This window comes from Sceloporus occidentalis, unplaced genomic scaffold (assembly GCF_023333645.1).
Source record: "Sceloporus occidentalis isolate IW3139 unplaced genomic scaffold, rSceOcc1.0.p SCAF_76, whole genome shotgun sequence".
In the NCBI taxonomy this organism is placed as follows: domain Eukaryota; kingdom Metazoa; phylum Chordata; class Lepidosauria; order Squamata; family Phrynosomatidae; genus Sceloporus; species Sceloporus occidentalis.
In genome coordinates this window covers 1033909-1061209 of record NW_028317056.1, presented here as the reverse complement: position 1 = coordinate 1061209, position 27301 = coordinate 1033909, and the positions used below count along the sequence as shown (strand labels likewise).

General features: G+C 51.7%; 5 protein-coding genes across 6 annotated transcripts; 1 reads left to right on the top strand and 4 right to left on the bottom strand.

Annotated features, from left to right (window-relative positions):
- The first annotated feature begins 2281 nt into the window (after positions 1-2281).
- On the top strand, positions 2282-4534 carry LOC149285689 (uncharacterized). The gene is made up of 10 exons (XM_089494791.1): positions 2282-2427; positions 2582-2666; positions 2812-2947; positions 3104-3293; positions 3375-3483; positions 3574-3605; positions 3681-3780; positions 4012-4077; positions 4228-4320; positions 4403-4534. The coding sequence occupies exons 1-10, from the start codon at positions 2282-2284 to the stop codon at positions 4532-4534; spliced, it is 1089 nt and encodes a 362-aa protein (XP_089350917.1).
- Positions 4535-5519: 985 nt separating this feature from the next.
- Positions 5520-8246, bottom strand: LOC149285688 (ADP-ribosylhydrolase ARH1-like). The gene is made up of 8 exons (XM_089494790.1): positions 8236-8246; positions 7562-7785; positions 7383-7481; positions 7013-7118; positions 6840-6919; positions 6552-6735; positions 6229-6443; positions 5520-5677 (listed from the first exon to the last, which is right to left on the bottom strand). Exons 1-8 carry the CDS (start codon positions 8244-8246, stop codon positions 5520-5522), a joined length of 1077 nt encoding a protein of 358 aa, XP_089350916.1.
- A 2229-nt stretch (positions 8247-10475) lies between these two features.
- Positions 10476-14185, bottom strand: LOC149285687 (hydroxyproline dehydrogenase-like). The gene is made up of 10 exons (XM_089494789.1): positions 13904-14185; positions 13092-13285; positions 12794-12914; positions 12242-12325; positions 11995-12075; positions 11607-11753; positions 11203-11369; positions 10986-11096; positions 10738-10826; positions 10476-10645 (listed from the first exon to the last, which is right to left on the bottom strand). The coding sequence occupies exons 1-10, from the start codon at positions 14183-14185 to the stop codon at positions 10476-10478; spliced, it is 1446 nt and encodes a 481-aa protein (XP_089350915.1).
- Positions 14186-16326: 2141 nt separating this feature from the next.
- LOC149285686 (sulfotransferase 1B1-like) lies at positions 16327-18314 on the bottom strand. Of its 2 annotated transcripts, none has more exons than XM_089494880.1 (7): positions 18137-18314; positions 17612-17740; positions 17432-17529; positions 17163-17289; positions 16813-16907; positions 16558-16738; positions 16327-16439 (listed from the first exon to the last, which is right to left on the bottom strand). In XM_089494880.1, exons 1-7 carry the CDS (start codon positions 18312-18314, stop codon positions 16327-16329), a joined length of 921 nt encoding a protein of 306 aa, XP_089351006.1. The 2 variants fall into 2 exon arrangements, with proteins under 2 accessions (XP_089351006.1, XP_089351007.1); XM_089494881.1 differs by having other exon boundaries at positions 17588-17740; positions 18137-18200.
- A 2285-nt stretch (positions 18315-20599) lies between these two features.
- On the bottom strand, positions 20600-27260 carry LOC149285685 (eukaryotic translation initiation factor 3 subunit C). Its single transcript, XM_089495003.1, has 21 exons — positions 27225-27260; positions 26079-26207; positions 25772-25837; positions 25411-25600; positions 25130-25255; positions 24914-24968; positions 24657-24769; positions 24398-24525; positions 24062-24230; positions 23869-23972; positions 23612-23753; positions 23376-23501; positions 23074-23167; positions 22803-22990; positions 22388-22612; positions 21900-22263; positions 21547-21706; positions 21345-21410; positions 21179-21266; positions 20898-21063; positions 20600-20700 (listed from the first exon to the last, which is right to left on the bottom strand). The coding sequence occupies exons 2-21, from the start codon at positions 26177-26179 to the stop codon at positions 20600-20602; spliced, it is 2772 nt and encodes a 923-aa protein (XP_089351129.1). The 5' UTR covers positions 26180-26207; positions 27225-27260.
- Between the last annotated feature and the right edge of the window lie 41 nt (positions 27261-27301).

Genomic DNA, 27301 nt, shown 5'->3' with positions numbered 1-27301 from the left:
TCACTGTATTACCCTCTACCACTTCTGCTGGGAGACTGTTCCACGTATTTACCACCCTCTCAGTAAAGTAAAAGTTAGCAGGTTCTCCAACCAGGGATGGAAAGCCAGGATGAAGGAGAAGAATCCACCACGTCCAGGAGGACAATCTCAGGGTCACAGAACTTACCCTCTGAGGATCCTGCGCATGGCCGGATAGATTGTGGGCCCCTAGGTTGCCCATCCTGCCAAGTTCACTAGGGGCCCCGTGGGCCGTTTGCGGTGAAGTATGGCATGGCGATGCTGGGTGTCTGCTCCATGGAAAGTGTCTGCGGAGACGTACAAGAAACAGCGAGCTGGGTGAATGTCTGCCGCACAGCAGGGACGGGGCGCCCTTCTCGGGGCATGGAGGGTAACCCAGGTGGAGGTAGACGGGGCAAATCGACTCCGGGGCAAAGAGTCCGAGGGTGACGGCTTCTGGGCTACAGAGCGAGTAGGTCGCCCGGGGCAGAAAGAGACAGCCGAGGGACGAGAGTGAAAGTGACAGATGGGGAAGCCGGACGGACACAGAAACTCCGGATAATAAACAGATAATCACCTGACACGGCCAAAGACCGCCATTTAATTGGCTCCGGCGCTGACTCCCCGCCGCCGCCGCCGCCCTGGTTAATGTGATCCCTGCCCGGGGAGCACTAAGTGATGATAAGTTCTAAGCGGCTTGAGGGATGTCTAACCACATTAAGCAAAGGATGATCTCCGGCTTAAGAGACCGCCGGCGACTCACAAGATGGAACGTCAGGTCCCCCCGTCACTCCTTCTACCTAAAACCCCCTTTATCACGCGGGGGCCGCAGGGGCCACTCACATACATCGCATACAGTTTCATATAGTGAGCAATCCCGCTGCAATCACCATAGCAACCAATTGACTGATCCTGACGTTCGCCCGAATCAGCGCCATAACTAATTAGGGGAGAAAATGAAAAATCCCACATTATTAAATCAGCAAATTCACCATAAAAAAAACCATACATTTGGATTATTCCATTATTATTATTAATCAGGAGCCGTGTGTCTATCCCATGCATGTTTAAATCCCCTCACTGTATTACCCTCTACCACTTCTGCTGGGAGGCTGTTCCACTTATCTACCACTCCCTCAGTAAACTCATCTCAGCCTCTGACCCTCTAGTTGGTGTTTACATGCCTCGAAGGCATTAAATATATTGGAAAGCTAACAAACTCTTAAAAATGTTTTTTAATATAGCGTTAAAAATGTTAAATCCTAGTCTGCGACCCCCCCTCCATGTGCCAGTTTGCTGTCCCTCTGCTGCTCCCTGCTGGCGATGGCGTGAACTGCACCTCCATGCTTTGGGCGATGAGCGCTCTAGTGAAGAGGTGGAGAGCCCGGAGGCGTAACTTCCGTCCTTGTTGCTAGGAGACGTCTGGACGCTGTAACGGAGAGGTCGGAGCGGATCCGGGTACGATAACAGTTTATATCGGGGGCAAGAGAGGGCTATCGGAACCAACGAATTACCCCACACCTGCCCTGCTCGGACTATCTGCCTCTAACAGAGAAGCCCCAGGGGTTAGGGGTATTACACAGAGAAGCCCCAGGGGTTAGGGGTATTACACAGAGGAGCCCCAGGGGTTAGGGGTATTACACAGAGGAGCCCCAGGGGTTAGGGGTATTACACAGAGGAGCCCCAGGGGTTAGGGGTATTACACAGAGGAGCCCCAGGGGTTAGGGGTATTACACAGAGGAGCCCCTATGGGGTAGACGTGTAACACATAAGAGCCCCCAGAATGTATTTAGGAGTTAAAGTGAAATGCGTGGGGCCGCTGCCTGTCAAAACCCAAATCTGATGCATTTTGTGAATCCGTTCCGTCTCAGTCTCTGATCTCTAGTGTTAGATTCCGGTCTCTTTCATCTCCTTCCAAATAAATTCCCTCCTGTACTCCATTTATGTGTTTAAATGTCTCTCTCTCTCCCCCCCGTCTCTCTCTCTCCCCCCTGTCTCTCGCTTCTCCCCCCTGTCTCTCGCTTCCCCCCCTGTCTCTCTCTCTTCTCTCCCCCCGTCTCTCTCTCTCCCCCCCGTCTCTCTCTCTCTCTTCTCCCCCCCGTCTCTCTCTCTCTTCTTCCCCCCCGTCTCTCTCTCTTCTTCCCCCCCGTCTCTCTCTCTTCTTCCCCCCATCTCTCTCTGTCCCCGTCTCTCCCCGTCTCGCTCGGTTTGCGTAGCTGTCGGTGTACGTTGTGCGCTGTGTAAGTCTGGTTGTTTTTCAGGGTGTCTCGCGGTATCTCTCGGTATGTCCGGTCTGCTGGTGACTCCGCGGTGGAAAGGGTTTCCCCGCCGCAGCTCTACCCACCTCTCATTCTCAGATGGCGGGGCAGACTCCCAGGAGCCCCCCTCACTGCCGAGCGCCGACGGCGAGCTCCAGATCGACGGGGTGATGTGAGTTTGAGTTCTGTCTCCGACTGATGCCTAACACTCTGTCTCTCCCAGACTTCTCTCCCTGCTCTCCTGATTCACCTCTCTCCCTGCTCTCCCCTCCTGATTCACCTCTCCCCGCTCTCCTGATTCACCTCTCCCGTCTCCCCGTTCTCAGTGACTGCGGTAAGGAGGTGATGAGCTGTCGCTTTAACCCTTCAGGGACCCTGCTGGCTGCGGGACTTGTTGATGGCACCATAAAGGTAACACTAGGTAGCTGCCTACGGGCCCCGGCAGGAGTAATAATACAGATAATCTCAGTGACCTGCAGGTATACTCAGTGCCAGACCTCGGCTGTGTATATTTTATATATATATATATATATATAAACATAAAATCTGTCTGCAGGTATACTCAGTGTCAGACCGGAGCTGCGTTCACACACTGAAGGACGATCAGACAGCCGCACATCATCTCCCTGTCACCGCTGTCAGATTTGTCCCCGGCAGACGGGCGTCTCAGGGAGATCTGCTCCTGGCCACATGTGAGATCTCTGCGCGTTTCCCCTGGTTGTATGACTGTCTCTCTGTCTCTCATCTCAGCGTGCGCTCTCTCTGTCTCTCTCTCTCTCGTCCGGCGGTGCCGTGACTCTCCCGCCCCGTCACTCTAACCCTCGCTCGGCTTCTCTCCACGCTCTCAGACGCCGGCGGGCAGGTGAAGTTCTGGCACGTCTCCACCCAGAGCTGCGTGCGGTCTCTCCAGGAGGACAGACAGACCCTCGCCGTGAGCTTCAGCCCGTCGGGGAGTCATTTCCTAACCGCAGGTTCCAGCGACGATATTAACGTGTACGACACGGAGACCGCAGCGCGCGTGACCGTCTGCCAGCCCAGGTCTGTCTCTCCTAAACCTTCTTTCCCCAGAACGCTCTCATTTATCATCCTCCCGGTAATGATGTCTCTCATCTCCTTCAGCCCTTCCGTGTCCGTGATGGACGGCCATCGCTCGCGTATCTTCGGCCTGGCTTTCCACCCGTCGGGCGAGGAGGACTTTGTGTCCGGGGGTTGGGACGACACGGTGCAGGTGATTCCCGAAGTCTTTTCCAAGTGACGTTAAAGAGCGTTTTCCGCAAACCGGTCTCTAATCCTCACGGAACTTTCTCTCCCCTTTCAGTTCTGGAACATCCGGCAGAAGCATTCGTTACGGTACCGACCTCGCTTTACATCGGGGGGGGGATCAGAACCACCCGGCCAATCATTAATACCAAACTGATCTTCCAGGAGGATTTCGGGGCCTCACGTCTGCGGGGACTCGCTGGACATCGACCCAGAGACCAACGAGATCCTCGTAGGATCGTGGAGGAAGCAGGAGAGCCTGGAGGTGAGAAGGTGGAAGTAGAACATGCGGAGGGCAAGGAGGCAGCAGAAGACTCAGAGGTCCCTTTTTGGGGGGCTGCTCTTCTGGATGCTGGGGGGGCGTCCCTGGGTGACCTGGCCGGGGTAGTAGTGGAGACGCCAGATTTTTCCAGGTGGAGCTGGCCGGGGGGGGGGGGTAGGTGTACGTATGCCATGCATCTCTTACTTTAACCCCTTTCTTTCTGTATTGCCCCAGATTTGGGATTCTCAGACTGGACAGAAAAGGCAGACGGTGCCCGATGACTACAGGGGCCAGTCCAGGGTGAGTGGGAGATGCGTTGGGGACTTCTAAACGATGCCTCGCTTTACGGCACCGCTGCAAACCCCCACGGGCATACGGCTGCCGCTGCACTCTGTGTGCCCTCTGCCTCGGGCACCCTTGGCACTCTCCATTGCTCTGTCTGTCTTTCAGGTGTACAGCTGCCGTTGGCTGGGCCCAGATCACATGATGGTGGCAGGAAGTGATATGAACATGTGTCGCGTTATTGACCGCGGCTCGCTGATGGTACGTGGCGGTTGGCCGGTGTTACACCCGACATGCGCAAACCTTCTCCCCTCACTGTCTCTTTTTGTTTCCCGTTCCCCAGACCCGCGGCTGTCTGATCGACCTCCCCGCCGGTGTCTATAGCACGGACGTCTCTTCCTCCGCTCTCCTCGCCGTGACCTCCGGCCACAGCCTCTACCTATTGCGCTTTCAGCAATCTAATGAGCTCCACTGAGAAGACCCCCGAGGGTCTTTCACCCGTAGGGGGGTAACAAGGCGGTGTGTAAAGGCTGTATACCCCCTGCCATGGGGTGTCTGTCACCAGGACCTCGTATGACCTGAAAACACATTTATTTCTGTAAATATTATGTTCCCAATTTTAGGGCTTTTGTGTCGGGGTATCGGGGTACGGATGTCACGGACGGGTGCCCACCGGTGTCATTTATCTCATTAACGAAGGGGAGATTGGCAGAGGGGGCAATAAGTCTACCTGCCCTTCTGAATTTTTATTTGTTGCCCAAATATTTGTTTGATATGAAAGAGAGTAAACAGAGAGATTATTCAATGTTTGTTTCCACAGCAACCAATAAAAGACACTTCAAGAAATTTCCGGCCAAAATTGTTCATTTCCTAAAAAGCAGCCATTTTTAAAAAAAAATTATTGCAGGATTTCAATTTGCGGAAAACGTCACAACAAACTGGGGCAAATCCAGGAGGATCTCCATGGTAACGAGGCCATAATCTAAAATTGGAGGGTCGGAAGCTGAGATGTAATGTAAGGAAGTTTTACTTTACTGAGAGGTTAGTAGATAAGTGGAACAGCCTCCCAGCAGAAGTGGTGGAAGGTAATACAGTGAGGGGATTAGACATGCATGGGATAGACATACAGCTCCTGAATCTAAGACGAGACCAACGACTTAAGGTTTGAGTCTTTACAGCAGGAGAAACGGGCGACTAGACGGGGGCCGGATGGGGCCGATCTCCTGACAGGTTCTGGGTTTATATAACAAGGGTCCAAATTACTATGTAAGATGTTTAAATGGTGGCTCCAGAGAGTACGTCTGAGAGAGCCAAAGGCACAAGAGCTTCAAACACCCTTCTTAAAGGGTTTCGTCTACAAGGAGAGTGGAGGCAGAGCATCTGAGAGCGGCAGAGACGGTCCCCGTCTTCCTCGGCCAGCTAGCAGAAGCTTCACGGAGAGGAAGATGAAACCGCGAACGTTACGGTGCCCCCCAGGCCAACGTATATAAGGAATTGGCCACGTTCTCCAGCCGCTGCCTGTACTCCAGCTCGGCGTAGTTCCCTTTAGGGACCCCCGAGAGGCCGTGACGAGCCCCCCAGCAGCAACCGGCAATCACTCCTGTGGAGTCGCTGTCACCTGCCAGACAGGAAAACATCATTTACCGGGAGATAAGAGACGCGTCCATCAGGCGGGGGCCTGGCATAGCGATACCCCCCAGAGGTGGTATCAGGGTAACGCAATGCTGTTATTATACCCGCCCCATTATATTAATGCCTGTTATTTGCCCACGCAGGAGCACACAAGATACAATTACCAAAAATACTGGCGCTGCCGCCAGAGGTGACATCACAAGTGACATCATAAGTGACAACAAAATGTCAGTTTAACAAAATTTATGAAATTGTCCTGATTTTATGTTTTCCTGCATGTCTGTATTTTAGTGACGTTACGGTGCGCTGGGGGGTCCCCGCAGCTGCTCTGCGTCTAATGAGTGCGCTAATCAGCAGAGACCTAAAGCAGGGCTCTGAACCGCTAAATACAGACCAGCGAGCTAGAGAAAGTAGTCTGGCGCTGATATCCCACGGGTCGGCACCTCAGCCCGACCTAAAGCCCCACGTACAGGGAGGGAAAACAGGATCATCGGGGGCAGCAACGGGGAGACCCAAAGAGCGAGGAGCGCCCCTCACCCCCGTGGAACACGGCGCGGTTACACAGCTCTTCCCAGGAGTCTCCCGCAGACAGGAGCGCATCGTAGGCAATCATGGGCGCGTCGTGCCCGCTCCTCCCGGCCCAGCCGTCCAGGCTCCACCGGGTGTACTCCGCGTCCCTCTCCGCGGCCCCATAACGCGACGGGAAGACCGGGGGACCGGACCCCCGGAGGAGACCCCTCTCTGACAGGTACCTGCGGGGTAAAACGCTGCATGTGAAGCACTCGCTACTCTTTTTACCCAGCTGATGGGGCAGCTCTAACCCGAATGGGGTAAATGTTTTGGGGGGCAGCGCCTCTCACCTCTCCCAGCTTTGTTGGAGGTAACCCCACGAGTCCAGGTGAGGCTGTACATCGCTCTCAGTGTCGCGCACGTATCGGAGAGCCAACGGGAGAGTCTCCAACAAGTGGGACCCCCAGAGCTCCAGGGGGACCCCCTGCACAGAAAGGGAGGTGAAGAGAGCTGAGGCGAGCGAGCCCAGGTACCCTGAGAGACGGCAGAGACATGGGCCGTTAGAGCGCTACATCCACAAGATAGACAGGTGGGGGCCGATAAGCACATGTGCTGGGCTCCGAGGAGCCCCTACTGACCTGTGGGATGATTGTGGGTCATCTTTCCACTTTCCACACTGACAGCCACCAGGAGTGGCAACTCGGAGGGACGAGGGAACCTGCGGAGAGAAAGTACCCCGGGCAATAATAGCCCCCTCCTGCCCCGAGTTTCGACCCGTCTCCTGCCAAAACCTTTTCCCAAAACAACCTACCTGAGCCCAATGCACATGGCTCTCATTGCTGCCCCGCAGCCAGTTCCTGAGGGGTTAAATGGGATCCTGTAGCCCCCGGGCTCCCTGGGGCGCAGCTGGGAAGTCCCTGCACGAGGGGCAGAAATAGTAGTGAGATGGCAACAAAGCCCGTTGGAGTTATATTAATTCACGCTTATTTCCGATCTTGTTGCCCAGGGGAGGTATCCTCTCGGGGTATTTAGGGTGAAACAATGGGGGCACCAACACGTTAACCCTCGGTATTAAATAAAGATGGCGCTGGAGTATTATGACAGGGGGGGTAGCAAGTAGTCAGGGAATTGGTGAAAAATCCCAATTCACCCCCCAAAAAGGTAGATAAAGTGACCATTACCCAGAATGCTGGTGGGTCCGGGCTTCCTCCCTTCCATATCGGACATGGCAGCCACGTATCTCCTGGCCAGCTCGTGGTACAGCTCGTCCTGCAGCTTCCCTGCCCCGGAGAACACAGGGAGACCCCCACAATTAAAGACTGCCCCCGAAAGATGGACGAGACCCCCAAACAGCACTCACCTGTGGCCAGACCCTCGCCGGTGGCCAGGTGGAGCACGGTGTCGTCACTCACGGGCCAGTCGGGGAGAGACGCCCTGATGCTCTTCAGCCCCCCGAGTTCCTGGAGCTCACGGTGTATTTGGGGTCCAGATGGGCAGTACTCCCAGCGCTGGTTCCTGTACCCCAGGGCATCACCGGCAGCGCTCAGCAACATGGCAGACAGGTAGCGGTCCCGGGGTGGGGGGCTGCAATGTCCGGTGTAAGAGGGTTAATGTATTGGGGGGCAGGGTACGGGGTATGAGTTAAGGATTTTGCTGCTTGTCAATCAACATGCGACACACCTCTGCTAAAGCAGGACCGTAACCTGTGAGACGACCCTGTTCATGGGGAAAGAACCGTAGGGAAGGGCATTTACCCCAAAACCTGCCCTGGCAAATCACCATCCATCCAGATCCCACCCAAAACACCGTGCCCCCCCCATCACGACGTCTGATTCCTGGATAAGGAGGGCAGTAGAAGATGTAGAAACACTGAGGGGGTAACATGGTGGGTTTCAGCACGACGTCGTGTTTAGGAGGCACCTCAGGAGTTATACTACCACAGACACTGGTAGGAGAGGCAGCCCTGGGGGCAGATAGGGAAGGCACCTCGCAAGTTACTCTGTCACAGGGCAGACCTGGAATGGGGTTCCTTACTTGGTGTCCATGACAACGTTCGTTCACTCTGGTTTTTGTAAGCGTAAAGCAACGAGTGTGCAAGCGAGTGTGCGAGGGTCCGTGTCAACCTCGGCCTGCCCTCCTCTCTCACGCCTCAGCCTCCTCTTTGTTTTCAGTCAGCTTTCCCCCCTGTCTGGGAATGGCCCCTCTTGTCCCCCCTCTCCTTGGGAGCTCTCCGGATCCCCGGCCCTCCCTGTCTGGCCCTGCAGCGGCCCTCCACTCCTCGGAGTCTCTGTCAGCACATTCTGTTACTATATCAGGACACAGAGCGGGCGTCACGCCACACGGACCAGGAGTTACAGTCCAGCAGCCTGAAAACACAAATAACACGGATTCATAACTTTACAGGCTCCGGAACGATCCAAACCCAATACCAGCGTTTTTCAACCCAAAGTAACACAATCAGGATAGAATACAATGTAATAGATCGCAAGCTCCTAAGGCCAGGATCCTCTTCTCCATCTGCACCAGTATACTATATACAGCAATATAACCCCCAGCGCTGTATACAGTAATATAACCCCCCAGCGCTGTATACAGTAATATAACCCCCCAGCACTGTATACAGTAATATAACCCCCAGCGCTGTATACAGTAATATAACCCCCCAGCGCTGTATACAGTAATATAACCCCCCAGCACTGTATACAGTAATATAACCCCCAGCGCTGTATACAGTAATATAACCCCCACGCTGTATACAGTAATATTCCCCCCCAGCGCTGTATACAGTAATATAACCCCCAGTGCTGTATACAGTAATATAACCCCCCAGCGCTGTATACAGTAAAGTGGGCCCCGGATACACAGCATCAAAGAAGGGGCCGCATGATCAGGCCTGGATCATGCTAGGGGGGCATGATCACCTCATGGCTAGTTTGCCATAGGTCAAGGGTTTATGGTGGGGTGGGGTTAAGGGTCTTTAAATGGGGCTGCTTTTTCTCTGATCCTCTACCATTTTCTTTACAACAGGAAGGAGAGGCAGTGAGAAGCGTTTCCCTCCCACCCTCCCTGTGTTTTTTATGATGGTTCTTTGGTGTGGCGGGGAACTGAGGTTCCCGTCAGGTTTTATGGTTGGTTTATTCATGGTACGAGGTGAAATTGTCGCGGTTTTCATCCGAGGTATGAAATCCGTGGTTATTGTGAGTTATGGTGGGCCTTTTTTCCACGGGCAGGGTCCCATGGGAAAGGGGGGGCCTTCGTTTACACCACGAGCTAGTGCAGCTTTACGGCTCGTGGTTGGTGTACGCGGCAACATGTTAGTGTGAGTTACCTGTGTTGAGGTATCGATGTTAAGTCACTTAGTTGTCGCACGGTCGGTGGTTGTAACCTCCTTGATTCTAAAGGGTAAAATCTGGCGGTTCGTACATTAAGGTTGGAGGTTACACAAGTTTAAGGAAATGTATGTTTTAAAAGTTTGAATAAAGTTTTACGTGTCACAGTACTTTCATAAATAAAACTGTGGCCTTTCAAAATCCAATTGGTGTCTTTCGTTATTTATTGAACATATACTCTCAACATGACCCACAAATGTATCTAGTGCCTTGATCATATAACCCCCAGCGCTGTATACAGGAATATAACCCCCCAGCGCTGTATACAGTAATATAACCCCCAGCGCTGTATACAGGAATGTAACCCCCCAGCGCTGTATACAGTAATATAACCCCTGCGCTGTATACAGTAATATAACCCCCCAGCGCTGTATACAGTAATATAATCCCCCAGCGCTGTATACAGTAATATAACCCCCCAGCGCTGTATACAGGAATATAACCCCCCAGCGCTGTATACAGTAATATAACCTCCCAGTGCTATATACACTAATATAACCTCCAGTGTATATATATTGTTTTATGGCAATGCTAATGAAGTCCATTCCTCCATCGACTTTCATTAGTCAGAGTCTAGCTGGGTGATTGAGACTGAGCCATTCTATTGTTCCCCACAGGCAGTATGATAAGGAGTCGGGGTGTTTAGTAGATCGGGCATCAGATAACAGAGCGAGAATCATACAAACGGCTGATATGCAGCTGCCTGAAAACATTATATTATGGGGGCAAAAACTACAACTGGGGTAAAAAGGAAAACAGAGCGATATTTTTGAAAAATGATTTTTAATCCGATACCAGGAATAAAAAATGATGAGTCTCTTTCTAATGTCTTCTGTCTCCCTGCCGCCTTCCCCTGCTTTTTTTTTATGCAGACTGGAGATTGTCCTAATTCCCGCGAAGTAATCTCCTCCAAAGTTCTCGGTGTAGGAGATCCCTCTCTTTCCTGATCCCCTGTAGGACGCTTTGGTTTTCCTGGGCCCTACGGACCAAATAGGGCAGAACCGAGCCAACAGAACCGTAAGGAATTGATTTATAAACCAGGTACCCAGCCTGACCTGGAACAGAGACAAGCGAAGAACATGGTGGCCATGTTACCAAGTGAATCACAGAAGGAGGGGAACAAGTGAGAACCTTCTGGAGAACATACCGAGGGTGAGGGACACGTGATCGCACATGCCAAGCAGCTGCCCAAAACACACGGCCCCGCTCTGCTTGTCGATGCCAAGTTTTGCCACCCTGCAAAGAGAAGAACTCTCGATACTCAACGACTTCCGAAGACTCCGAGTATCTACTCAGCAGAGTATCTACTCAGCAGAGTATCAAACCCTGGAGCGCGGCTTCCTTTGATCACGTTCTATTTTATGACCGAGAACATCGTAGCCACGCAGAACTCACCGGCTTACGGCGTGGAGGACAGATTCCTCGTTGTGACTCGCTATGATGATGTTATACCGCTTCTCGTCTTGTCCAATCAGATCCAGCATTTTATCCAGAGATTGCTGGTAACTAGGATGATCAGAGATAAGAAGAACTTTGGTAAAGGGGGCTGTTTGGACCTCCTTGGGGTCCCTCAGCCTGGAATAGGATGTTCTCAACTGACGCCAGACTCTACCTTCTATTGGTGGCCTCCCAGTCAGGTTGTACGGGGTCGCCGTAACCCTTCTCTCTCGCCAGCTTGCGCTCTTTGTCCATATAAGCGCCGCGCACAAGCTTGACCCCAAAACACAGACCCAGACCCTGCGCCGTGTCCAGATCCCGGGTGAGATTTGAGAAGGTCTCCTGAATCAATCATGGAAAGGGTGGAAACAAAACGGGTAATCGGGGCTGAAACGAGGGCCGACCGACTGCAATAACTGCCACCATTTTGACCGGCACATCGTACGTATCGTACATGGCCATTCGGGCCCTGGATGGGGCCAAACCCAGCGGCTTTCAAAATGCCTTTGCGGCCTTTGTGAGACCGAAGCATTAGGACAGATGGTTGGTACCGTTGAGCAGATGAAATGGAGAACCTACCTTTAGGTAACATTGGTAAGTATTCCAAATCCAGGGCTCTGATTGGTTGCACTGGGCCATCATCGCCATAGTAACCAAACCAAGTGCTGGGTTCATGTATGTGTATTCGGCATCCACCAGAACACGCACACGGCTGGCGCAGGCATGCTGGCGGAGAGATAAATGTATACTGGTAAACCAGTAACAATGTAAATATATCCCAGTAACCCAGTGGCCCTCTGGCCATTTCTATTATTTTTTTATATTTATATAGAGCCAACATACTATGCAGCGCTGTACAACGGGCATCGACTTCCCGGGATAACCATATGCCTACAATATTAACCGGGTGTAACTCGAGATATAACCCGTTACCAGTGTTATTTTATGTTCCACAAACCGCCTTTACCTTCCCGATCCGGCTCAGCCGCCGCACTGAGTTCTCCAAGTGCAGGTTCTGCTCCTCGGTCAGGAAGGGGAACGCAGAGTCCTGCAAAGGATGTCACACGAGTCGGGCCGAGGGGGCAAACAGGTAAAGACTGGGGGGCAGGGGGTATTGGGGGGGTTTAGGGGTACAGAAAATGCTTTCTGGGAAGGAACCCATCAGTATAAATCCCGGCCCCCAGGTTAATATTGCTGCCGTCTCCCGCACTCACCTCCCCTTCCATGACCGCCACAAGCCTTTGGAGGCTGAGCTGCTTTCCCAGCGACGGGTCGGCCAGGCAAAGAGACAAACGCTTCTAACGGCCGCAACCGAGGAGAATGGGTGACAAATCACATATAAGTTATAAGTATAAAATCTAATTTGACTCATTCATACATTTTTTTGTCAGGGACACTTAATTGCCATGTGACACAAAAGCAGGCACTGATAGGTTGTTGCCATAGAAACTCAAAACCTTTATACAAATCTACTAAGGTTCATTTTCTTAACATACTATGGAGTGCAATTAATGTTTTGTCCAAGTGGAACAGCCCCTTTAATTAGAATATGTTGGGAACAATGTGCCCAATGGGGGTTTCAATGGGCGGGGCCATATTTTATTGGGAGGAGTCAGATGGTATAAAAATCATGCTGTGATGTAATGGGACCTGTGGATGTTGTAGGGCAGGGTAAATAATATCTGTCATGGACCATACCATTATGCCCCTGTTTGGACAACCCCTGATTTGTTTGTGGTCAGAGGATCGTGCCATGTCTCACTTACACACAGGTCAGCGCTCATCAGAGCTGTGATCTTCAGCTGCATCATGGGCCAGTCTCCGCCACTAGAGGACAGGTCCACGCATTCCATCATGATCTTCTCGTTCTGCTTGTACCAGCGTTCGCTGCAAGAAGAGACAGAGAGGAGTCACAATTTAAGGGTCAACGAACAGACACTGGGGTACAGCAGGGGAGGCTATTAAGGAATCCAGAATGACCGGTCAAGTGTTTGATACCTGTGAAATACCACATGTAACGACCTGAGGGCAGTCAGGCTATGGATGCGGACATATACGTCTCACCCGCTTTTGCTTTCTCCGAGATCCTCCTCGATGGGCACTGCCAACATGGGCCGGATGCCCAGCTTTCTGAGTCTTCCGACACACTCTTGGATCTCAGGAAGAGTCTCTCCAGCAACGAACTGCCCGTAAACCGAGCCTCTCATCCCCCATTCAAAGAGACGGCGGCCCAGCAGTCTTCGAGACACAGACATCAGCTGGTGGGGAGGGGGGGACAGAGCAAAAAGATGGACATCTGATGAAAATGTGATGAAACGTGATGAAAATGAAGTCGGATCTAACTGAGATGACCAGATTACAGAGCTAAGAAAATTAGAGGCTCAGAAGCCTCAGATCTTCTGATGAAGGTCACAGTGAAGATCGAAAAATTGACCATTAACAAAACTTGCGCATTCTCGTAACTCATGCAAGTTCACCAGCGATCACCAAAGAGGCTCCCAAAAATGGGCCATACGTTGAAATGTGAAAAAGTCTTAGTGGATTAGCTTCATCCGTTGGTGCATTTCTCAGAAGAACCTGGCCAAGGAGCGTCTTCAGATACGGACAGGACACCAAAATCAACAAAGCAGGAGATACGAGGCTACAGGAGTTCGTTTAAAACCATCTGAGTCTTTCAAAACCAACTCTCACCATGGCAACCAGGAAAAAATTATTCCTCTTTTTGATGTCTAAGTGGAAAAAATAATTCTAGAATTTAGAATTTTTTTAATTCTAATGGATCAACAGACGAAAAGACCTTTTGGATACATTGGAGGTTTATAAAGGAATGATAGAATGATAAGCTTGTTAAAATCCCACGGCCCCCCTGGACTCACCTTCTCGGAGTTCCTCACCAGACTCGGCACGGAACACATTCTAAATATGAGGAGACCCCGTACCACCTCCCATCCGCTCTTCAGCCTGAACGCCTTCCCATCAGAAAAGCTGAGGGCGACTTTCGGCTCCTGGTCTGATGCCGTCCGAGTCGCGGCCCGTCTATGGGACAGTCCCGGGGCCCAGGCTCTGGAGGGAGGACGGGGACATCCGAAACGCGCGCACCTGTACAGGAGCCACATGTCACGCTGCCACCGCCGCCTGACAGCAATGTCAGATAACATTCCACGAACAACAGGTAGAGAAGGAGGGCAGCCGGGGGCCAATAGGAGCGGCGGGAAGTGACCAGCTGTTTGGACTCGATCTAGATCACTAACCCCCTAACCGTTAAGCCAAAGGGATAAGCAGGGAGAACCTGCAGAGAAGGGGTTAATGGACCATTGATCTGTAGTCCACACACAGAGGGTGCTCGCCAAAAGTTAATAGTCTACGGGACGAGCGCTCTGTGTGGACCCATCAACGATGGTCTTTTATTAACCAGGATCTGTTAACTCGTCCTGGGATGGGAGACACGGGACATTGGTGGCAGAATGTTAGAGGGCGGTAGATAAGTGGAACAGCCTCCCAGCAGAGGTGGTAGAGGGTAATACAGTGAGGGTATTAAACATGCATGGGATAGACATACGGCTCCTGAATCTAAGACGAGATCAACGACTGATTAAGACAGAGAAGAAGTATCAAAAGTCCATCTTTCAGGATATAGACGTGGCTCTCCGCACCTACACTCCTCACATTATAAGTCACTATTTGGGCCCCTGGCGGTGTATTTCTGTCACAGCCCGGTCCGTGGGAATTGCCCCAGCTGAGGGCAAACCTGAGGCAGATGGAGTGAGTCTCAGGTATGATGAACCTTCACCTCCAGATACTGAATAATTTAGGAACTCCACTTCTAGAGTTATCCTGTCCTCCTTCCATTTTATTCCTCCCCAGACTCTCCCGGGGGCGTAGACTCGGTCCCCCTCTTGTACTGGTCTGTCTTATCTTATTGTCGATGTTCCTGTCATTGTGAAATACTTTCACTGCCCCCCCATTATAACAGCCCTATGGATTCAGCTGGCGCTATACGTGTAACGTATATTATTCACCGGATGGGCTGTATATATATGCTGTATATATGCTGTGTGTGTAGATATATATATATATATATGCTGGATAGGTGTAATCAGGGATTAAACTCCTTTTATTGCGTCACATCGGATGACGCTCGCACCGGCAGCTCTTTGCCACGCAGGATGCCGGGAGTTCTGCCCAATAAAACTAAAGGTAAACATTTTGCTGGAGTATCGATGGCAGACGCCCAACACTTTGCCACAGGGTAACCCTTGTGGGAACTTGAGGCCTTTCTTCATTTTATAGACAGTGGCTTCTGAAGTTATAAATAAGAATATTAAACAGGACTTATTATTTTTCTCCTTTTTTGCCCCAGTTGTAGTTTTTGCCCCATAATATAAAGTTTTCAGGCAGCTGCATATCAGCCGTTTGTATGATTCTCGTTCTGTTATCTGATCCCCGATCTACTAAACCCCCCGACTCCTTATCATACTGCCTGTGGGGAACAATAAAATGACTTAGTCTTATTATCCCAGTCGGACTCTCTGAATAATGGAAGTCTATGTAGGAAGGGACTTCATTAGCATCGTCAGAAAGCATCAGCTCAGTGTGGTGTTTGAGCTGGGAAAATAACCCAACATATCACATGACTGACAACAATGGCGCATTCGGGTCTGCAGAAAAAGGGAGTTTATTGGAACCAAATGAGAAATTTTGCGCATTTAAAGCCAATCATTAGTGTCCCTAAAACAAAGCTTTGTGGGATCTCCTGCTTCGCCAAGGGTAGCTCAGTCAATAGCCCTGAAGGCTCTTTTGGGAAGACTGAGAAACTGATATCTTGAACTTCGAAGTAAGGAGATCCTGAAACCCACAATGTTGGTGGCCATGAGGACTAAGTTTTCACCTGCTGCCCCTCCTGACTCCCGCCCATAAGTCTATTTAGATGGTCAGGTATCAAACAGAAACGTCTTTGGTCCAGTCTATTCTACCATTACTGGTGTGGAGCTTTACGGAGCTCGTTTAATGGGTGGATTTGGTTTGGCTGCATCCATCTGTTCTGCTCAGTAGGACACCACTTTGTCCTTTGGTTAGCTGTCTTTGGCTTCATTGGGTCACTTGATGCATCTTCTCGAGAGGTCTTTCAGAGATCGCTTTATGTTTATTTGGGAGAAAGGGAAAGGAAACCTCCATGATCACAGAGGCCATATTCCAGAAAGACCAGTCTGGACCATGCAAGGTCTGTCTCAGCCATTGGGCGCGTTGTCGGCCTAAATGATGGAACGGCCCTCAATGCTCTAGCAGTGGGACAGAGACTTTAAATACTGAATCGGAATTTAAGGTCCGTCCCCGTCATCTTCTTCTCATATTCAGCATCAAATTTCTCTGACTGAGATACCGTAAAGTGATTCATCCAATCGCCAACTTCTCCTACAAGAGAAAAAAAAATGTTGGGCAAAAAAAAAAATGTTGGGCAAAATTACCGGCAGGAAGGGGAGGACAACCTGGGCCGTATTCAGACGTGGACTCGAAGGTCTGCTTTTCTTACCTTTTCTCATGAAAGGTGAGCAGGAATGGTCTAGCACAGAAGCAGGCAAGGAGGTGTAGTTGGCCATAGGGTTGTCTTTCATGGCCTGGAACGAGGTGTGCTGAACTATCTTCTCCAGAACATCCTCCGGAAGATCCTTTCCAATGAACTTCATGATTTTCCTGATCTCACGTTTTGGGTCCTGTCCAGAAAGGAATGTGCTGTGAAATGCCACGGAGCGAGACGTCTCCCTCACCACTTCTTCCTTTGTCTTACCTCCTTCATATCCTCGTAGAGCAAGTACAGGATCTGATGCTTCTCCTTAGCTTTCCACCAGCCGATGACATGGTCAAACCAGTTGCCCCAGCCCACTGTGGAGGGAAAGGACCATTAAGGGTCAGCGGAGCCTAAAGCTAAAAAGCACTTTTCCATGTGATATAATCTGCCGCCCCCCAAGGCGCCAACAAAAACAAGGAATAGTTTATAGTCTCAAGGAACGGATCTGGAAATTCACCCAAACCCTCCAGACACAGGGAATATAGGAACATAGAACTCTTGAACCATCCCGTTCCTGTGTAGGCCTCCTTTCCCGTATAGCTCGGTGGGTCAACGAGACGGACACTCACCGTTTCCTTCCAGAAATTTCTCTGCGTACGTCTCCCATAGGCCAGGATCGGGCTGTGTTTTGTTCATTCGGTCGAAGTGATAGTAGGATACGGCGTTGTCTTTGGCATTCCGAGCGATGTAGATCACCTAGAGGAAGCAGCAATCTGGACCTGAGCTTCCAATGACCAAGCCCCCCCCCCCCCACCGTCAACCATTGACCGGCCAATTTCAAAAACGTGTGGGGACGAGGCCATCTTTCACAATTAAGGTTCCTGCCGACGCCTCTTACCTTGCAGTTTTGATCCCAGAAGGATTTTGGGACCAGTTCGTACGGCAGATGGGTTTTGATCATGCGCGGGGGAGGTGTCACTTCCAATATATCCACCCCTGTCAGATGAATAAGAGATACCGCCCCATTAACACTCTAAATATCGAGTACTGGGACATTGGAGTGCGGACACTCACTCACCCGATGGAATGGGAGGAGGGGAGCAGATCTCCAGGAAGGGGAAGCGGACATGAGTCGGGGCACGTTTAGCTTTTTCCACATCTCCTTCGTTCACAATTAAGTCCACTATCTCCTGTGTCCACGTGGTGCCTACGAGATGGGGGGGGGGACAGGTATAAAACCAGAAATTAGTCAATAAAACGATACCAATAACTGAAGAGAAAACGACTAAAGGGGGGAAACGTCATCGATATATCTTGAGGAATGCAAATGCAAACGCACTGCATCTAAGGTGTCCAGATCTGCACACCTGTGGAGGGCCCAAGAAGGAATAGCTAGCTTCATTGGGGGGGCATATTTGGGGATGGGACCACCTGTCCACACATCAAGTCCATACATGAAAAGAGACGTCAAGTTACAGAGTGTGTCAGGGTGGCCATGTAGAGACCTCCATTCATTTTGCAGATCCCTGGGCCGGTCACAGATCTCCTCAGTGAAGATGTCTCCGTGAAGATGTCTCCGTGGGGTCCGGAGCCGACCTCTCACCTGCTTTGGGATACGTTGATATTAGGAGGTCATCTGGAAGGGCCTGGAAATTCTCAATCCTCTCCCAACTACTTGCAATGGGCTCCATGAGGGGGACCCCGTGGACCAGGCGTAAGGGGAACCGGTAGAAGACCCCATCGGGGATGTTCAGCAGCATCTCGTTATAATCCTTTTCCATCTGTGAACGGGACACACGTTAAACATACCCCCTGGAAGCCCCCCTCCCAGGGGGCTTTCAAACCAATGACGCCCCCTTCTGATATAACGGCCTGGGGCGGTGAGGTCAGCGAAGTTTTATTATTATAATTCAAGGAATTCAAACAATTGAACATTATCTGCTCCTCGTTATACAAACAGACCTTTTGGCTGCACTTCTGGCTTTTCCTGCTCCCCTGAATAGCAAGTGCTGTCACTCCCAGAGCAAACATAGAAACCCAGAACCCGCCGGCGGATTGGCCCCATCCGGCCCCCGTCTAGTCGCCCGTTTCTCCTGCTGTAACGACTCAAACCTTAATCAGTCGTTGGTCTCGTCTTAGATTCAGGAGCCGTATGTCTATCCCCTCATGTTTTATACCCTCACTGTATTACCCTCTACCACTTCTGCTGGGAGGCTGCTCCACTTATCTACCACCCTCTCAGTAAAGTAAAACTCCCTTTCGGTCTCTTATTGTAACTCCTCCTATGACATAAACTTCTCTCCCATCCTTTATTAAATCCCTTTATGTATTTAAATGTCTCTCTCCCTCTTCTCTTCCCCAAGCCAGACATAGCGAGACCCCTCAGTCTTTCCTCACCATGTTAGTCGTCTCCTATGAGCTCTCTCCAATGTGTCAATATCCTGCTGTAGATGGGTTCTCCAGAACTGTACCCACTACTCTAGGCGAGGTCTGACCTTCTGCGGCACTGATAAGCTTTGCACCCACTGACTGATACCCCGTGCCCCAGTACCCCTGATCTTCCTGTTCAAGCACTGATACCCAGAGGCATTATAAAGACCCCCCTCTCCCCACGACTCACCTTCTCGGACGGTGCGCTTTCTGGTCGCCTCTCTCCACCCTTTGGCCCAAATAAAATATATACGTCCTGATAACGCACGTCAGAGGAGGGGTCCCCCGGGGAGACTGAGGCAGAGGTTAACCACACACCAGAATCCAGGGGCCGTATCACGGGGAGGAATAAATGGCTCTCCTCCCATAAACATCAACAAAAGTATCCGGTGACATTACAGGCGGGGATATTTCACGTTTTTATTAAAGTGCGACCGGTGGAAGATTTTGATCCCTTTTGCTGTTTGTCGAGTGGACAGAGTCCAAGAGCTCCGGAGTTTTATCTTTCTTTGCACAATACGGTGCATGATGTCAGCAAAACCTTTCCCCCGGTTATCAGATCACAGAGGGGTTAACTAGCTGTTCCCCAGAGGCAGTAATACTCCACACCCCAGGGTACTACGCTGCTCCCCTGTGGCCGTCGTTGGCTGTAGCGAGGTACAGAAACATCCATAGAACTCCTCAGCACGGAGGCAGCTTTTACTACGTGGCAAGACTTTCCTGGGATTTAAGGACCCGATCATGTGGGGTAGGGGTGGTAACAGGACTGGGTTCAGGAGCACAGGAGAGTTTGCAAACTTAAGGGGTAAGTATGCTATAGAGGGCAATTAGGGGGTCCTCATTAGTTAAATGTCATGTGAATTGTAACCGAATAAAGCAGTTTCTGGCGCCTGCAGACATCGCACGTTTCCCATCATCTGCGGCCTCAAAAGTCAGATATTCAGGGTTAAAAATAGGAAAGGGAAGCGGAGGGAGAGCCGCCCGGGGGTAGGGGGTATTAGGACAGAGGAGGAGAGGCAGGCGAGGAACTAGAAGGGAAGAGGACACAGCGGAGAAAAGGAACGCAGCCAAAGGTCACACAGGAGGGCGTTTTATTTGGAGGCAGAAGTGGAGAAAACAAAAAGCAGTTATCATAGAGAGTGGGGAGCGAAGCCACAAGGAGAGAAAACGGGAGAGAGAGCTAAATAGCAGCCGACGTGCCACACGTGAGAACGCCTTTAACGCCGTCCACCCGCCGAGGCGGCCGCTCCTGACTCAACTCCTACAACCCTCAGCCAGTCACATCTACCAATACGAACGCAATCACGTCCATTATACCCTCAAACCGGATAGGAGGGTCCAGAAACGCTGCCCACGCCCCAGCTCTCTACCAATGGAGAGACAGACGTACGTCCACGCCATAAAAATAACACGATCTATACACACCGGCTCGGAAAAGTCACACATCGGCTGCTGCACGCAGAGGAATCGTTTATAGAGGCGGCAAAAAAGATTCTTTAAACGGACAAAACCAAGAAAAGGCACAGAAAGTTCTGGAAGTCGCTGGGATAGAAGTTTATTAATCAGGAGATTTTCCGGATGCGCGGAACAAACGGCTGCAAATTGTGTCTGAGAAGTAACAGTCCAGGAGCGGCGCTCAGTAGTTGCTCTGGTTCTGCTGGTCGCGTCGGTACCCTCGCCTCATGTACCCGCCGCCGCCGCCGCCACCTTCTTTCCTCTGGTACGAGTCTTTTTGATCTGGGGAACAAAACATGAGCTTACTAATCACCTCATTACCACCATGGCAGAGAGGCAGATGCTCTTCCACACCAACAGCCCAATGGGCAGGCGCAGGAAGCTTCGGCTCGAGCCCCTGCCAACAGCAGGACACCCGAGTCTCACGCTGGCCGCCATACGCACAGCAGGTTAAAGGACCCCCCTGCAGCCCTTCTCACCTCGGTTAAAGTATCCGCCATAGCTGCCTTGCTTATGGTCGAATATCCTCTCGTTGTTCTCCACCAGATTTCCCAGCTTCTCGGCCAACTGCAGCGCGGTATTCTGAAGGGAGCTGGGCTCGGTGCCGTGCATCACCACCGTCTGGGTCGGCTGATCCAGGGACGCCTGCAAAGGGAACGGTGCGGATAAGTCAACTGAGACGGGGACCGATGTGGCCTGTCATACCGGGCTTTCGAGACAGATTTCAGAAGCTAAAACCGTGTACCGGGGTCCAACTCACCATGAGCTCCTCGCTAATAATCATCTTGCTGATGATGCTGTGCACCATGGGAATATCCAGCTGGAACATGTCGGCCAAAATACCCATCCTGAAAAACAAATAAAAAATGTAACCCGAGTCCATAAAACATCCTCACGCGGAGAGACGATCAGCACAAAGGTCTCACCTGATGGAGTCGTAGACGCTGCTGTATGTGAACAGGTACGTCCGCAGAGACTCCTCCTGGATCTTCCTGCGGAGGGAATTACAGGCATAATGTGAGACTCTCCACGGGGCAACAGCGAGTAAACCATGAACGTCCGGGGCTGCTGACCCAGCGATCGCTGCAGGGGTAATTCTCACACCCGGCCGGCGTAGCCGTCACCCACCTGATGAGCATGTTTCGCACTCGGTCGGCCTCCGGGAACAGGTCCCACACTTTCCCGTTCATCTTCTCATTGATGATGAAGTTCTTGCACGTCTTCCAGTCGCCCATCTTCATGGCCTTCGAGGCGGCCACCACGTGCTCCCTCATGCTCTCCGGGGGACCTGTGGGTCACAAGCTTTACGGTGAGACCAAGTCGCATCGTACGTAACCGTACTCGGTCCTTGACGTTGTATCGATAGCTTTTGCTTGGAGGCTGCTCCACGTACCTACCACCCTCTAAGCCTGGTAAAACTTACTCGCATCTATCTTTAAAATAACCTGGCTTTAAACCCCGCTCCACGACCCTCCGCTCACCTAGCAATGGCTGCCTTTCTCCTACGCGGAGCTGGTGGTGGAACTGCTTGCTGATCATCCTCCTGCGGGCATCGAATTCATGCGCAGCCATGTACGGGATCTCCAGCAGCATGGCGGACACGAGGTACACGCATTCGAGCAGCTCCAGGTTGATGTGCATGTGGAATGGGATCTGTCGCCGCTTCTCTATCTTCTCCTGCTCCTGGTTCCTCTCCTGCATGGTCCTCATTAATAACCCCTGGCCCAGAAGCTCCTTGGCTCGGCCACTGGACTGGATGTCGAGCAGCGCGTTGTGGGCATCGCGGATCATGCCCTGGCGGAAAGCACAGATGCCCAGCTGGACCATGGTTCTGTTATACAAAATCTAAAAAAAAAAAAGAATAAAAATGTCAAATAATTCCTAGAAATCACGTGAATCACGTCATCGACGTCCGAGGTTGTCCCGTCTCTATGCCCTGCAGCCAGTGAGTGTCCCCTGCCTCCTTTACCTGTACTGGGGGGTCCGCGTGTTGGATGTTGTCCTGCAGGTGGGACATGAGCATGAGGTCCCGGGCTTGGAACCAGCGGTTGTGAAGAGCGTGGTGGTAGATGTGGCAGAGGATTGCGCAGGTGCGAATGCGGTCCGTTCGGTCCTTGGCGTAGATATATTTGCACAATCTGTCCATCAAAACAGCGCTGTCTTCTGCTTCGTTCTCCGCCTGGTCCTGCTCCGACTGAAATAAAAGTATAAATACATTAAATAAAAATATAAAAAAACAGCAACGCAAAATTATGGAGAAAAACGTTTAACCATTTCCCTTCTATTGACGTTTTGGACGGCCATCTTTAGAACGTACGGACACAAATCAACCCTAGATTTACGAGTTAATTTGTGAACCCGGAGCACTACGGGAGATAGATTACCTTGGACTCCTGCTCTGTGCTGAGCTGCCGTTGGTGGGCTTTGTAATCGAACTTGTAGTAGGTGTGCATGATCCTGCGCAGGTACACCCTGCAGATCTCCTCCGTGCTGCCTTTCTCCTGTAGGTACTTCTGCAGACGCTCGATCACCTCGCACACGCGAGCCTCGTCCTTCAGGTTATCCACATACTCTGCGGGAGACAGACGGTTAGAGGGGGTTTGTGACGGGTGGTCCCGCGACAGACGCAGACAGAAGCAGCAGGTCGGTGCCCACCTTGGGAGTGCGGGTCTGTGTTCTGCATGATTTTGGTAAACTCCTCGTCCATTCTTTCGACCAGCGTGAGGATGCATCCGCGCACACGGATGGGCTGGGGGGGCAACAGGGAAAGGCCCGATTAACACAATGCAGAGAAACGGCCATTGACTGCATCAGAAACCCGATCTACAAGCGAAATGCGTCGGCTGCCATCTATAACAGCTTCAACGGTAACAATGACCTGTACACTAGATACAGTCCTAGAGGTAATAAACCAACGCATTTCGCATGGTGACAGAGCAGTGGATGGGTATCGGTACCTGGTCCGAGTTCACAAGGTTTTCCGAGTCCTCGGCAATATTCTCCCCGATGAACATGTTGGGATTGGCAAACAGGATGTCCAGGAGATCGTGGATACAATCCAAGCATTTCTTCCACATATCCGCCTGAGAACGAGAAATAACATCATTGAGGGGGACGCGTGGGGCGAGACACGGCTGGGCACGTCGGCGGGTACACAGCCCCCGCGCGGACCCCACGCCAGCACCGCCATTACCTTCATGTACGCGGCCAGGTTGGGATTATAATCGTACAGAGACGCCACGATGTTGAACTTTATCTTGACGCCGATGCCCTGTCCGAGGTTGTGCTCCTCTGCGATTCCAACCAACAGGTGAAGAAGATCGATTTGGGCCGCCCTGCAGGAAGAGAGAAGGGTCAGATAAGAGGGCTAAGAGAGAAGGGTCAGAAAGTAGGGGGGGGGGGGGACACAGTGATTCGCACGGATCTAAGCGAGTATCGGGCCGCACTCACCTGTCTGTGCCCTTCTTTCCTCTGGCCTGGAGGATTTCGTTGAGTTTCTTGACGACGATGGCCGGGGTGATCTCCGTGCCTTTAGCGAACATCTTGGGTTTTTCCTGTACAGGTCGGACGGGGAAGATGTGAGGATAACGAGCAGAGCCGAGGCAGGGGGTGAGTCTGAGTGACCCTCCAGCCCCTTACTCACCTTAACCATGGGAGCGCCTCCCTTAACCTTCTCCCACTCTCCGGCGCCATCGTTCTCATCTTCCTCTCCTTCTCCCTCGTCATCTCTCTTCTTTTCTTTCCGATGCTGCTTCTTCTTGGATTTCTCGTCGCTTTTCTTCTCCATGGTCTGGACTCCGTCGGGGGCCGCCCTGACAGCAGAATAAGATGTTACTGTAAAAACACTCATCTGACTGCAACACACAGACACTTGGGGGCCGATTCACGGCACCAGCTGTAAGTTACTCGGATGTTGGCAGCAACCTGAGAAGGTGCGACCGGAACCCCCGATTCCCCCGCCTCGTACCCCTTTACTTACTTTTTAAGGAACTTGTAGGCCAGGGAGGTGTGCTTTCCCTCGTTATCATCCGACTCGGAGTCGGAGTCTTCAGAGTCTGAGCCCCAATCTTCATCATCAGAGGATTCCTCGTCATCATCATCCAACTCCTGCGGGAAACAGAACCAGGTTAAACCTCTCGGCACACCGGGGGCCGCTTCCACGCAGGGGCAAAAGAATAGTAATCACAAGTATTTTAAACGGATCAGAACATCCGCCTGGCACCCATAATCCTCCTCACCTCTGCTTTCTTCAGGAACTTGTTCCGGGAGTCCGCCGGGGCCGACTCGACCTTCTTCAGGAACTTGCTGGCGCTCATGCCTTCCTCCTTTTCGTCATCGCTGGAAGACGAAGCTGGAAACAGGAATTGGGTAAATTAGGGCTTTATTTAAAAAAAAAAAAAAAAATTAATAATGCGAAGCACTGAATGACATCGGTTCCCGTCTGACCCCCAAAGCGAGAAACCGCCGACTGCGTCTGGTAAAGTCTGATTCTCACCGTCCGAGTCGTCGTCATCCCTCTCTCGGTCTTCATCGGCCGACTCTTCCGGATTCTGGCGGGGAAAACAGATTCTTTACTGAGCGGACGCCACAAACGATTCCCATTTCAGAGTAAAGCCACCGCTCCGAACACCCACAGAACGGAAATAAGTAAAACGAGGTAATAAAACCCAAAACGTAACGAGCGCCGCCCCGGAGTAACCCAGGCTCCCACCTGCTTGTACGCGCTGATCGCCCCTTCGAAGTCGCGGTTGTACTTTCGCAGCTTCTGCCGGAGGGTACTCAGCGCTTTGGCGTTATTCTTGTTCATCTTCTTCTTGCCCTCTTTGTCCTCCCAGAGCTGCAGAACAATAAAAACAACAACATTCTCATTCCTTGCCCCGTAACCCACGGTAACAAAAACTCCTTAAACGGCAGGAGAAGAACCGCGAGACCGAGGAAGTCTTCTGCAGCCAACCTGCTGCGCCACCCCCTCCCCCAATACCAGGGACTCGCCTCATTCAAGTAGTCCTCCAGGTCGGACAGGAGGCGGATGTAGAATCGGGGAACCCCCTCCTTGTCCACGATGTTCTTGGCCTTGATGTAGGCTTTGCCCAGCTGCTCAAACTCCTCCAGGCATTTGGTGACGTCCCGGATCTTCATGGCGTTCCGGATGGTCTTAATGAAGTTGGTCAGCTCCTCGAATCTGTGAACGGCGGGTCACGGGTATCAAAAGAGGTGGGGGGGGGCAAAGAAAAAAAACAGCAAAAACACACAAAATGAGTTAAAATAAACACTGGGATCATTAGAGGCACCGGCGATCTCCAACAGCCAATCAGAATGCAGAAAGCCTGGTAAATGCCCCCCAAAGTCTCACCTTTTATCCTTGGCACTGCGGACCACGCGCTTGGTGTCCTCCTCATCGTCACTGAGAAGCATCGGCCTGCGGAGAGAAGGAACCAGAGTGGGACGCTGTGCGGACATCACAACCAGCCCCCCCTAACAAAGCCGCCATCTTTATACATTTTAATCATTAAAACACATTTTCCTACATAATCAGGGGGAACCCTCAGCCGCTGGAGCTGCCTTTTATTGGTGGGTGGACGCATCTAACTTTTCCATTGAGGACCCCCCACCCAACAGCATCCCCCCCCAAGGGGCATAAAGCCGGAGGAGTCACTCACTGCTTGCCGTAGGTGCCTCCGACTGGCTTAGGGAGGATCTCATCTCCAGAGACCGATGATTCCGACTCGCTGTCGGAGCCGGTGGCGAAGAAACGCGACATCTTGGCGTCTTTTGCGTGTCACACGATCCTGTCCAACAGGGAGAGAAACAAAGAATTTAACACCAGATCCTAAAAAACACATTTATAAAAATAAAAGCATAACCAAGAGAGGGTGGTGGATAAGTGGAACAGCCTCCCAGCAGAGGGTAATACAGCGAGGGGATTAAACATGCATGGGATAGACATACGGCTCCTGAATCTAAGACGACACCAACGACCGATTAAGGTTTGCGTCGTTACAGCAGGAGAAACAGGCGACTAGACGGGGGCCGGATGGGGCCGATCTGCCGGCAGGTTCTGCTTTCCTTAGTTTACAAAGTCTTGGCTCTCCAGCAACTCTCATCACTCACAGACGGGATAAAACATGCACTGCGCTCTATCCATATTCACAAATAAAAAAATAAATTAAAGAAGGGGCCCCGGCACCGGCAGAGCAGATACGCAGCGGTCGGGCAGCCAGGGGCCGGATGCTACCCAGTTACTATTTTTTGTGACCACCTCTGGAAACCGGCTACTGGGGAGCTGCAGTAACAGGACACGGACTGCAAGCTCTGCTGGTCAGTGCGCTAAAGGGCTTTGCTTATATTGGTTGGGGTATTTTGGGTTAACCCTTTCAGGTAACCCCTCTCATTGCTGTTACACAGAACCCACCAATCACCATGACCGGAAAGACACAGAAATGAAAAATACCCCACTAGCGGGGCAGTATGGGAGATCTCAGACACAGCCGGGCAGACCCATCAGCCTCTAGAGTGCCAGCTCTCGGGCCCATTCTCTGTGTGTTTAATGCTGACAGATACCCCCCTTCCTGCCACTCGGGTACACAGAAGCTCCAGGGAAGATCTATCCCGAGCCCTGATCACTATCTGGCTCCTCCATATTGCCTGCTTTCCCTCCATGATGCTGCCATACAGCGCCTCTCCTCCCTGTTAGATTCGAGGCCTTCTCCTTTCAGCCCCGCAGGTCCCCCGGGCACTGTACGGCTACGCACAGAGCCCAGCGCCCCGGAATGGAGCTCCCCTCCTAACCGCAGTCCCTGTCTCACCTCTGGCGACACACACACGCGGCAGGCCCGGCTGGAAAAAGCGCAGAAAAGAATGGCCACCGGGTCAATGCGCATGC